Source organism: Marmota monax, unplaced genomic scaffold (assembly GCF_021218885.2).
Source record: "Marmota monax isolate L192 unplaced genomic scaffold, Marmota_monax_Labrador192_F-V1.1 WCK01_AAM20220418_F8-fsc00087, whole genome shotgun sequence".
NCBI lineage: Eukaryota > Metazoa > Chordata > Mammalia > Rodentia > Sciuridae > Marmota > Marmota monax.
In genome coordinates this window covers 1,650,922-1,664,142 of record NW_026693476.1, presented here as the reverse complement: position 1 = coordinate 1,664,142, position 13,221 = coordinate 1,650,922, and the positions used below count along the sequence as shown (strand labels likewise).

Genomic DNA, 13,221 nt, shown 5'->3' with positions numbered 1-13,221 from the left:
TAGAGCCTCACTAAGATGCTGAGGCTGGCTTTGAACTTTCAATCCTCCCACCTCAACCTCCTAAGTGGCTGGAATTATAGGCTCATTTACCTTTTTTTTTTTTGGGGGGGGGTACTAGTGGCACTCGACTACTGAGCCACATCCCCAGCCCAATTTTGTATTTTATCTAGAGACAGGGTCTCACTGAGTTGCTTAGTGCCTTGCTTTTGCTGAGTATGGCTTTGAACTCACAATCCTCCTGCCTCAGTTTTCCAAGATGCTGGGATTTCAGATGTGCACACGGTGCTCAGCTAGGCTCATTTACTTTTCTAAATTTATTTTTTTAACTGACAAAATTATGTATATCATGTACAACATTGTTTTGAGATATGTATACATTATGAAATGACTAAATTCAGCTAATTAGTAAATGCACTATTTCCCATACTTAATATGTTTTTGTGGTGAAACTCTTTTTTTATTGATTTTATTTTTTAAATACATGACAGCGGAATGCATTACAATTCTTATTACACATATAGAGCACAATTTTTCATATAAAGTATGTTCACACCAATTCATGTCTTTATACATGTACTTTGTTTTTTTTTGCATTACAATTCTTATTAGACATATATACCACAATTTTTCATATCTCTGTTTGTATATAAAGTACTTTGAGGACTGAGGTTGTGGCTCAGCTGTAAAGCGCTTGCCTCGCACATGTGAGACCCTGGGTTCGATCCTCAACACCACATAAACAAATAAATAAATAAACAAAATAAAAATATTGTTCCTATGTATAACTAAAAAAATAAAAAATAAAAGAAAAAAGTAGGTTGATACCCAATTCGTGTCTTCATACATGTACTTTGGATAATGATGTCCATCACATTCCACCATCCTTGCTAATCCCCTGCCTCCTCCCTTTCCCTCTCTCCCCCCTCTTTTCTATCTAGAATTCATCTATTCCTCCCATGTTCCCCCCTCCATACCCCACTATGAGTCAGCCTCCTTATATCAGAGAAAACATTCAGCATTTTTGGGGGGGATTGGCTAACTTCACTTAGCATTATCTTCTCCAACGCCATCCATTTACTTGCAAATGCCATGATTTTATTCTCTTTTATTGCTGAGTAAAATTCCATTGTGTATATATACCACATTTTTTTTTAAAATTCATTCATCCACTGAAGGGCATCTAGGTTGGCTTCAGAGTTTAGCTATTGTGAATTGTGCTGCTATAAACATTGATGTGGCTGTGTCCCTGTAGTATGCTGTTTTTAAGTCCTTTGGGTATAGTCCGAGGAAAGGGATAACTGGGTCAAATGGTGGTTCCATTCTCAGATTTCCAAGGAATCTCCATACTGCTTTCCAAATTAGCTGCACCAATTTGCAGTCTCACCAACAATGTAAGAGTGTACCTTTTCCCCCACATCCTCACCAACACTTACTGTTGTCTTCACAATAGCTTCTATTCTGACTGGAATGAGATGATATCTTACAGTAGTTTTGATTGGCATTTCTCTGATTGCTAGAGATGATGAGGTTTTTTTTTTTTATATATATATTTGTTGATTGATTGTATATCCTCTTCTGAGAAGTGTCTGTTCAGGTCCTTTGCCCATTTGTTGATTGGGTTATTTGTTTTTTTGGTGTTTAGCTTTTTGAGTTCTTTATATACCCTAGAGATTAGTGCTCTGATGTGTGAGGGGTAAAGATTTGCTCCCAGGATGTAGGCTCTCTGTTCACCTCACAGATTGTTTCTTTTGCTGAGAAAAAATTTTTCAGTTTGATTCCATCCCATTTATTGATTCTTGGTTTTAATTCTTGTGCTATAGGAGTCTTATTAAGGAAGTTAGGGCCTAATCCCAAATGATGAAGATTAGGGCCTATTTTTTCTTCTATTAGATGAAGAGTCTCTGGTTTAATTCCTAGGTCCTTGATCCACTTTGAGTTTTGTGCATGATGAGAGATATAGGTTTAACTTCATTTTGTGGCATATGGATTTCCAGTTTTCCCAGCACCATTTGTTGAAAATGCTATCTTTTCTCCAGTGCATGTTTTTGTCTAATATAAGATAATTGTAATTTTGTGGGTTAGTCTTTGTGTCCTCTCTTATGTACCATTTGTCTACCAGTCTGTTTTGGTGCCAATACCATGCTGTTTTCATTACTATTGCTCTGCAGTATAGTTTAAGGTCTGGTATAGTGATGCCACCTACTTCACTCTTCCTGCTAAGGATTTCTTTAGCTATTCTGGGTCTCTTATTTTTCCAGATGAATTTCATGATTGCTTTTTCTATCTCAATATGGAATGCCATTGGGATTTTGATCAGAATTGCATTGAATCTGTATAGTGCTTTTGGTAGTATGGTCGGTCATTTTGATAATATTAATTCTGCCTATCCAAGAGCAAGGTAGATCTTTTCATCTTCTAAGGTCTTCTTTGATTTCTCTCTTCAGGGTTCTGTAGTTTTTATTGTTTAGATCTTTCATTTCTTTTGTTAAGTTGATTCCCAAGTATCTTTTTTTTTTTTTTTTTTTTAGGCTATTGTGATTGGGGTAGTTTTCCTCATTTCCTTCTCAGAGGCTTTGTCACTGATATAAAGAAATACCTTTGATTTATGGGAAATCAACGACAAAATAAAAATTTCTCCATCACCTGGAAACTAAACAATGTGGTGAAACTCTTAAAATGAGGAATTCAATTTTGTTCTTTTGCAGATGAATACTCGGATTTCTCAACATCAATTTTTTGAAGAGATTATCTTTTCACCATTTTATGTTCTTGATACCCTTTTTTTCAGTTCTATTAATATCTGTGAGCCCTAATATAACATTAACAACTTTAATTGCTATATTCTTTTAATGAATTGATCCCTTTATAATTACAGAGTATCCTTTTTTTATCTCTTGTGAAAGTTTTTTACTTAAACTCTATTTTGTCTGATAAAAGTACAGACACCTCTTTTCTCTTTTAGCTATCACTTGAATGGAATGTTTATTTCCACCCTTTTGCTATCAGCTATGTATGCTCTAGGTCAAAGTGAGTCTCTTTCAAGCAGAATATGGTTGGCTCTTGCTTTTATTTTCCATCCTTCTATCCACTTTACACTTTAATCTTTTAATTGAATAATTCAATCCATTTACAATTAAAACAATTATTGACAGGTAATTACCAGCAAAACATCTGTTGTTTGTGATGTTCCTGCAAATCTTGAAAATATCTTTGTTACTCCTATCTTGGTGCCTCCACTCTTGGATTAGTAATTAAATATCTCCCTAGGCCTAGGGCTTTTTATCTGCAAGTTGTACCAAACACCAAAATAAACAATGTCTTAATCTTCCACAAATTCTTTCAGAAAATAAAAAAAGTAGAAAAAAAAGGGAGAGCATTCTGCAGTTAATTTGTCAATATTCTATAATCTCAATACTAAAACTAGACAAGAACATTTACAGAAGGAAAAATCACAGCTGAAAGTTGTCCATGAATATAGATGCAAATATCTCCAAAGATGTATTATCAAAACAAATTCAATAATTTATAAAAAAGATAACATAATAGGCAGATTTGGTTTACCCCAGGAAGGCAAGTTTTATTCAACCTTAGAATATTTCTTAATAAAATTTAGCCATTTTACAGATTAAAAGAAAAATATGAATACCTATGTTGATGCAGAAATTTCATTTATTTGATATTACTTAATTAATTTATATTATTTTATATTAACCAGTATTGAAAAAATAATAAAATGCCTTTGTTATTAATGAGGAGAGAGCAGAATTTTAAGAGAGTAAAGAAAAGAAATAAATAGAAACTTGGAATTAAAAAGTGATTCTCTAGGGCTGGGGTTGTGGCTCAGTGGCAGAGTGCTTGCCTGGCACATGTGGGCACTGGGTTCAATCCTCAGCACCACATAAAAATAAACAAAATAAAGATATTGTGTCAAGGGGGGTGACTCAAAATGGGATAGGGAGGAAGAGCATGAGAAGAAGACTACCACTAAATAGGGAAGAGAGGTGGGAGGGAAAAAGAGGGAGAAGGGGAGTTGCACAGAAGATGGGAGGAGAACCTCATTGTTATACAGAAGACATATATGATGCTGTAATGAGAAAAAGAAAAAAAAGTGTGTCACAATAGATTGGATAGAGAGAAAGGATGGGAGAGGAGGGGAGGAGTAGGGGGGATAGGAAGGGCAGCAGAATAGAATAGACATTATGATTGATGTATGTACATTCCATGTATGTATTATATATCAAAATGCATTCTACTGTCATGTATGACTAAAAAAAAATAAATAAAAATTAAAAAAAGATATTGTGTCCATGTATAACTAAAAATATTTAAAAAAAAAAAAAAAAGAAAGCGATTCACTAGTTGGATGCAGTGGCACATGCCTGTAATCCCAGCAGCTCAGGAGGCTGAGACAGGAGGTTCGCTAATTCAAAACCATCCTCAGCAGCTGTGAGGCGCTAAGCAACTCAGTGAGACCCTGTTTCTAAATAAAATACAAAATAAGGCTGGGGATGTGGCTCAGTTGGTTGAGTGCCACTGAGTTCAATCTCTGGTATTGCCCCTCCTCCCCCCAAAAAGTGATTCACTGAATCCTTGATTGCCATTTGCTGGAAGCCCAACTGGTTGCTTTGGTGGACATTCAGTTGCTTGGCTCCTGAATCTTTGCCAGGTCAACAGGAGTTACCCAAACCAGCAAGCAGAAAGTCATGTATGTAGTGACTGCTTTCAGAGGCAATCATTGGAGTCTAAGGGAACCCAGTATAATTTGCTAGCATGCCCACCAGGCTCTATGATGTGGAGAGTAATGGTGCTTGTCTTCTTGAGTGATGCAGACTGCACACCTGTCACAGCCTTGATTTGAGGGAGATATTCAATTCAAGGGGCTGAATTGAGACTGTGGCACTACACAATGTTTTCATTGGGTTGAACCAACTAATTAAGAGACTACAATCTAAGTAACTAAATTGCTAACAAGCTAAATCAATTCAATTAAGTGTATAATTAACTAAATTGTCTAAATTGGTCACCTGAATCCAACATTGGAGTGAAGCGCAACGTGCCACTCTTCATGATGCAGACGTTGCACATTCATTGGATTATGAAAAACTAAAAGCAAAGAGTTGTCTTGGGTGTGGTAATAAGAATCAATACACCGATACTGCTGGTGGGCTTCTTGAAGAACCTGAAAAATCAAAATAATCACGTTGTCCAGTCTTTTTCTCAAGAAAAGTTTCTCCCACAAAGGCAAATCTTCCCCCCACCTTCTGCCTCCCCTAATTTCCATTATTTTAAGGTCAAATTTGGATTCTCAGAGGATTCTTTCTTAACTTAGAGAAAGTGGGAGCATAAAAGATATATATTTTGTGAAGCTTTTCAACAACTTTTGTAAAAAAAAAAAAAAAAAAACCAAAACAAAACAAAAACAAATAGTAGGCTCCAGGCATTTGCTAAAAGTGTTTTTGATCAAGGTTGGTAGATAATAATTATTTCCCTTGCCTTCATTTGGATCATCTCATTTTATCATCATTAAACTTAAAAACTTCATATAAATAGGTGCTGTGGACTAAGCTGTGAGCACCCTGCTCCAAATTTATATGTTGAAGCTCTAAGCCTTAGTGGGATGACATTTGGAGGTGGGGGATCTGGGAAAGTGATTAGGTATAGATGATATCATGAGGGTGGGTATCTCATGTTAGGATAAGAACCCTTAAAAGCAGAGGCACTAGAGACCACTCCCCCGCCCAGCCCTGCCTCTGCTGGCCGCCTCCACATGGAACCTCAGTGAGAAGGGGCCATCTGCAAGCCAGGAAGTGAATCTTCACTGGAACCCAACCAGGCTGGCCTCTGTAACTTGGTCTCCTAGCCATTCTGTCATGTCGTTATGGTGCCTAAGAAGACTAAGACAGTAGCTAAGGTTATTTTTTCCCATCCCAAAGTATTAGAGCTCTCATTTTTCAGCATAAATTGGGAGCTGGGAGAGAACAGGGGACTTGTCCCCAAGAAGAACACATAGTTTGTAAATTCTTGTGCCAAGGCTCACACCAGTCATTCAGCTCCGTCACCCTTTCACACTCCCAGCAGTACTCTGGACTGCATCATGCTGCATTATAGTGAGGTGGGGTGAGCAATCTTTCTGGCACATGTCATTTCCATTGGCTCTCCAGCTCTGGTCTTTCCTAAAATATATCACCCTCAGCATGCACTGCAATGGCTGCTACCGACAGAGGGACACAGTGGGCAGCTGCTTTGTCCTGCCAATCCATGATAAGGAAATTTTCCATAGAGAGGTATATTAAAGAGTTATGGGCTTTTTTTTTGTTGTTGTTGTTTTTGTTTTCGATATTGCTCTAACGTAGGCAGCTTTTGGTTCTCTACTATTTGGACTATCTGAAGGCATGGAATTGCACGTTACATTATGAGAGAGCTGATTTGCTTTTGCTTTCATTTCTAAACTGGTAGCATAACCAGAATAATACATTTCCGTCCCCAGTTTAGTCCCCTATATTTAGTCTTTATGGAGTGACACTTAAATTTTTCCATCTGTTCCCTGAGAACCATCACAAAAAACATGCATGTGGTGAATATCTTTGCAACTAAAAAAAAATTGCTATATAGAGTACTATCCATTACTTACCAACTTTTTATGAAAAGCAAATTCCTTTAAGACTATAAAACCCAGAAAAATAAATGATGAAGATATATCCTTACTTCTGTTAAATAAAAGACCTGCAAACATGGTGTTTTTATATTTGCTTTGGTGCTAGGAAATACAGCACTGAGTTTCTCAGAGTTATAGTCCTCAATGTTTGAAAAGTGTTTACATCTTCTCCTTTTCACTAATTGGCTTTTGCCCTTTATTCTCCACTAATATTGTTGGTCTCAATAATCAGTACTCATTGTGTGCCGGGTACTGTGTATTGACAAAACAAACATGAACAAGATAGATAAAAATGTCCTCTTAAATTTGGCTAAGACTTTTGTAGATCTGGAGTTCAGGTGAAAATGATGAAATATCTGATGTGTAGGGAACAGATCAGAGGAGAGCAAAGTGGAAGCTGACTAACAATGAGGAGGATATTTCACTAGAATGAGAGGATGACAATCAGATGAAAGAGGTGAAAATGCAAAGGTGAATTTAAAGTCTCCTTTAGAAGTGGTGAGGCCCCCACAGTTCCCCTTGACAATTTAGAGAGCCACACTGCTGTCCATTTCCACCTCCTGCAGAAGGGAGGATGCTTATCTATAGAAGTAAACCAATTGGTTCTAAGATCAGGGGACCTGGCCACTAATGAAGGGGAAAGAACATTCCAGTAAAAAAGGGAGTTTGAAAAAGTCTAAATCATTTTTTTCCCATAGCAACATAAGGTGAGCCACAAATGTGAGCCACGTTTATAATTCTAAATTTTATATTTGCTACATTTTTTAAAAGGGAGAGAAACTGGTAGAATTAATGTTAGTGGCATATTTTATTTAGCTCAATATATAAAAAATTACCATTTCAACATACAGTTAATATGAAAACTACTAATGGGTTAATGCAGGTCTAGAATACTGAATGTAAGAAACCTAACTTCCTTCTCTTACCACTCATCTCTCAAAACCCTGACGGACAGGATTTATGTCTTTTGGGTAAATTAGGTTTATTTTTCCTAGATAATCTAAACATTTCCAAAGAATAGACCTGATATAACAACACTGATGGATTTCCCAAGGAAACCACAGCCAAATAACCCAACTATGAAGCCACAGTTATTGACACTCCTCATAGAGTACCTGTGTGTATTTTTGTAATATTTTCAATGTTTGATTGTTATTATGAGCAAAAGAAAAAGCATTAACTATTACCCCTAACATGAAAAATGGAGACAAAGAAAATGAAAACCTCCTCTACCAACAATAAGAAGAGGAAGGAAGGAAGAAGAAAAGAAACTTGGAGGGGAATAAAAGAGGTAATTCAGGGAGAGAGCGACTTCATGGAAGTACTGTATAGAGAAAAGAGAAGATATTGAATCGGGAATGTGAAATTCATCCTATTTATACTTTGAATTATGTAGAGACCTTTAGGCACTTAAAATCATGGTTTCAGGAACAGAAGGCTTATAGTAAGGATTGAATGGAAGCCGAGTAATATCTCCAGAACCAAAAGACAAAATAGAAATGTTGGAAACTGGGAAAGAAAAGATAAAGGAATTGGAAGCTCCATCCAAGAAGTCCAATACCAGAATAATGGGAGTTCTATTCTAGGAAGAGAGATGAGAGAAAATGGAAGTGGAGGATTGTCAAAGAATGTCTCTAGGTTGACTTCCCAGGATGTAAACACAGGATTTTCTGGGTTGCACTGGGTTCACCAGAACAATACATAGACCCTCACCACCACAAATCAGCAGGAAATTCAGAACACTGGAACAAAGAGAAGATCTTCTAACCCTCCAGGGAGAAGAAAAAATTCATTCAAACAACTGACTGGGAATATGGAGAACTTCATTCTGTTTCTCTTTAGACCAATCTGGGAAGCCACAAGACTACTGAGGAATGCCTTTAAAATTTTTTTTTAAAAGTCTTCTACTTCTGTTTTTTTTTTTTTTTTTTCCTTCCATTCCTGGGCGGGCATTGAGGGGAAATTCTTTTCAACTCTGCATTTTATATAAAGCCAAACTGTCAGTCACTGTAAGGATAGAATTAAGATGTTTTCAAATATCCAATGCCTCAAAAACTTGCCTGTTATGTATCTTAACTAAGGAAGCTAGTGAAAGAGGTGGTCCTCCACCAGAAAAGAGAGTAATGCAAGAGAGTAGACAATGTGAGATGAAGGACGCGTAGTATCTAACTGGAAGAAGAGGCAAAGGTGTGTCCAGGGGGAATCACGGGCCATTACTCTCTAGCAAGCTTAGAGTGTATGGGTGAGATATCACTAAGACAATAAAATTGATAGAATGTCTATTATGCTTGAATATAATAAGAGATTTACTCCACAGTAGAGAATTTAAGGTTGAATTAATGATAAATGCATAGTAAATTAAATAATTGGGGAAAAATAATTATCAACTTCAGGAAAATAAAGAGAAATGCTCACATAGAATAATGCACAGTTCAGTTGTGAATAGTATTCACATAACTTAAATAGGAGAAATATCAAATATCAATTTAACCAAAAGTTATGATATAACAGTATCAGCAAATGAAGAAGTGCTAGAATGAATGTAGGGGTGTGTGTGTGTGTGTGTGTGTGTGTGTGTTGAATGGGGTAGACAGAGCTTGATCTCAAATAGGAGTCAATTAATAATGATGGCCCCAAATAAAACTAAAACTAGTAAAACTGACTGTTTCTTAGAGCTGACAAAGTATCAAAAGAAATGGGTAAATGCACTGAAGATTTTTGTCTCTGGGAACTGAAGTATGGTGGCGAGGGTAAGAGGCTATTCTTTTCCATAACAAGAGTCTGTAGAACCTTCTGAGTTTGATGATATGTGAATGTAAAGCTTTGATAAAAAATAAAATACAAATTAAACAGACAAAACCAAAAGTACAAGTTTTTAATCTAAAATATAAATCAGTAAAAAGAGTTGATTTTAGGATCATTCTTATTTGGCACAGTGGTTAAAAGCACAAGTTCTGGAGTCAGATTTCCTGGGTTTATATCCTACTTCTCACTTATCAGTCATGTAACCTTGGGTAAAAGTCGATACTGGTCAAAATGCCTCAGTTTCTAGTATTTAAATAGTTTCTGCATCATAAGGTTATTGTGAAGAATGAATGAGCCAAATAATGTACTAGTCATTACCTAGCACATGATAAGCGCTCAGTAAATGCTAGCTATCATACGTTCTACTGACTTATTAATCAAAGCAGAAAATACTGTGAAATGTAATGAAAGGTAAATGAAATGGACAGTAACATGGGGAAAATGGGGCTGTCTCCCAAGAAAACGTTACTCTTTTTTCTAGAAAACAATTGCAGCAGTCTTATATATTTTCTTTTTTCTTAAAAGATGTTATAAAAAATCCCTTCAGAAAGTGTATTTTAAAAGATTTCCTGGGAATGCTCAGCCCAATCTGAGAATAAATTCATTTTATAGCTCAAGTAAATGAGAATATTGATCTGAACTAGATCTGAGTGACCCAGAAGTGAACTGCTCTAAATCACAGCGCAGATCTCCAGACCTATCTGACCATCTCCTGGAGAATCACAGCCCATAAATACCTGAAGCAGTACTTTTGGTTTAAAATGTTCAGTAAAACTCCAGTCCATTAGACTGCGCTGCTGCGTTTTCTTTATGTCCTCTAAATCTGCTTCCACCATCATCTTCTTGGGTTTCTAAAAATTATAGGAACACAATTTCAGCTATAATTTGTTTTAAGTCCAAATGGAACCCTCTTGGACTCTGTCAACTAACCAGCATGCGCTCCATCTAATTGGGGAAATCTGCATATGTATAAATCCATATGGCAACATTTTAGAAGAGTTGCTGCCAGAAAGAGTATGCCTTTGGCTTTTTTTTTTATGGGCAACATAATCTAAATATTTTTATTGTTAGGTTATACTCTTCTGAGTCCTGTTAGCAATTACAGGCAGGTTTTCTGAACTCACTTCAAGACAATGTTAGTGCTACATGGCTGTATGGTCAGCAGGTGTTTGTGAGGTTGCCAAGCCACACTGTCTGGAGAGGAGCAAGGAGCTGGGAAGCTTTGCTTAAGCGGGCTAGCTAGCAGAATTAACTCCTTTCTCTCCAGTTGCAGCTGGTCTGAGGATGTCTGAATAACCCTTCTCCTCTAGTATCAGTATTTTCCTTTTAAGTCTCTCTCTCTCTCTCTCTCTCTCTCTCTCTCTCTCTCTCTCCTTTTTCAAATGTTTCTCAATATGGGTCACAGTTTTCTCAGATCATCTAACTTGTCATCTACACTGCTAGGAAAAATAATTCCTTACCTTTTCAAGAGAATCAGCCTTTGTGACCGCTTCATCTTTGATCTCATTGTTCGTGGTCTGCTCTGTAAATCAAAGACACCAACATCCAGTTGTGTTCGGGCTTTGTTCTTGCCTTTGGTCAGGGATGCACTTTTTTGTTGCCCATATGATCTATGTTTCTGTGCTGAAAAGGTAATTCCTGAAAGGCATGTTTCGTGCCTCCCAAAAGTGTTTGTGTCAATAATTCTAAATCCATGCCTACCTAGAAGAGTTGTACTGAACTCTTGGAAAGGAGCCCTGTTTTTTATCTGATGTGTACTAAATCATATCAGATACTCTGATTTGAGGCTATCAATCATTTCAAACAACTTACCTTCACCTTTACAAACTGCAAATATTTACTGATTAAATTAAATTGACGGCTTAGTACACATCATGAGTCTTGTGCTGGTGACAATCACAAAGCCTTTTGAAATTTCTGTGGCTCCTACCTGGACAGATTGGGACCAGGGCAAGAGATGTATGGAGAGGAGAACTTGGTAGCTGGAAAGTTATACTATTTTTATGGAGCTTGTTTCCGTTCACCATTTATTAATTTTAAAACTATTTAATGAGCATCTTCAGGTTTACAGATAAAGTTTAACAAGTTAAATAAATGGGTAGATGGACTCCATAGCACCTGCTCATGAACTAGTATGAGTCGTGGACATTTGCTCTCCTAGTGACACTTAGATGATTGGGATTATAATATCATCCTTGGCTGTGAAATAGTCATCTGAATGAACTGGAAAGGAACAGATTCATGCTGTTGATTTCTGCATCACCGGAAAATTCATGTTCCATGATAAATAAGCTTAACATAGATAAACAGACATCTTTACTGTGACTGTCTCTGAACTTGTAACATGCCCTTGTGATTGTGAATCTCCAATAGAGAAATGGAAAAACTCTATGCTGTACCTTCTTCCAAATTTGACCAAAGATATAGAATATATATGGCAAGGTGGGTCTTGTGGGAACACAGTTTGATGCTGATGAACAACTGAGTCAACCTGACTTCTTGTCACCCTTAGAATAATTGCAAACGATGTTCTATAAAGCTGTACTTAAATGCTGTAGGCTAACTCTCCAAATGTGTCTCCTTCACTGCCTTTTGCTCTTTCACTGCAGACAGGCCAGCTTGCTGTGTCTTGAGGATTTGGCCCTCATTTCTATAGATAAGTCTATCGTGCTCAGTTTGTAGATATCCGCCTGTTTCAAACTCTTGTCACCTTCTCAAGAGCCTTCTGGCTGTTACTCTGCTTTATTATTGACCCCATCATTTATCAGTGCTTGATACTATCTATTTGTTTATGGTCTGTCTCTCTGATTTGAACGTAGATTCCTGGAGAACAGAAACTTAAGATAAAGTTCCTCACTGCACCCTGTAGGAACTCAGAGCCCTGTAGGAACTCAGTAATTTTTTTTTTTTTTTTTTTGACAGACTGAGGGGCATCCACATCATTTATTTAAACTAGAAATGATTGTTGAGCCACTTAGAGAGAAGGAAACCTGTAACAAAGGCTTACTTTGGCATCAATACAAAATTTACCTTTTTGTTGTATAGCAAAGAGAACCATATTTGGGCTTCTAGAGGGAGTAGTTAATTATGTCTATCGAGGACAAGCCAATGCTTTTCCTTCTTTCAGGAGCCCAGCTACTTACATTTTTTTTCTTTTTTTGCTACTAGTTCCATTGGGCTGGTGAAGGTTGCGGCATGAATGTTCCATTTTGATTTAGAGGAAAACTATAAAGCTAATTTATCTCAGTATTTACATAAATATATCCATTCAAGAGAAAATTCAGGCCAACCATAACTCTAAATAGACCATGCTGTCCCTTGTGTCCTTGAAGCAATTGATATGAAATCTGTGGAATAAAAATTATTCTATTCTGTGGTCTGCCAGATTTCCGGGAGATTTGATATTCCCTCTTGTGTCTAAGGATCCAGAAGAAAAAAAAAATTCTCCAGTTTAGAAAATATGTTTGAAAAAAAATATGCATCAGCTATTTTGTCAAAAGAAAGAACATTCTAATACTAATCTGAACTCTTTATTTAATAGAAGAGTAAAAATCATTTTCTTTTCTTCCTGTCTGATTTCTGCCTTCAACCGCATAATCCTTTGACAGTGTGATTCAGTAGTTTTTGACACATCTGGAAGTGGATGCTTTCTCATCCCTTTGAAAAACAGCTTTCCTAATCTGTTTTACTTTAGAGATAACAAGATCCCTCTGCAAAGCAGTTACTTTATTAAAAAAACACCCAACAAGCATAAAGGGCAC

At 36.7% G+C, this 13,221-nt stretch overlaps 1 protein-coding gene across 2 annotated transcripts in view; it reads right to left on the bottom strand.

Moving 5' to 3' along the window:
* Positions 1-13,221, bottom strand: part of Spag17 (sperm associated antigen 17) — a 212,105-nt gene that overhangs the window by 105,187 nt on the left and 93,697 nt on the right. For both annotated transcript variants that reach the window (XM_046458329.2, XM_058583589.1), the window contains 3 exons: positions 10,921-10,982; positions 10,198-10,311; positions 5,025-5,179 (listed from right to left, as the gene is read on the bottom strand). In XM_046458329.2, the coding sequence (XP_046314285.1) occupies positions 5,025-5,179; positions 10,198-10,311; positions 10,921-10,982 (331 nt within the window). The remainder of the gene's footprint in view (positions 1-5,024; positions 5,180-10,197; positions 10,312-10,920; positions 10,983-13,221) is intronic.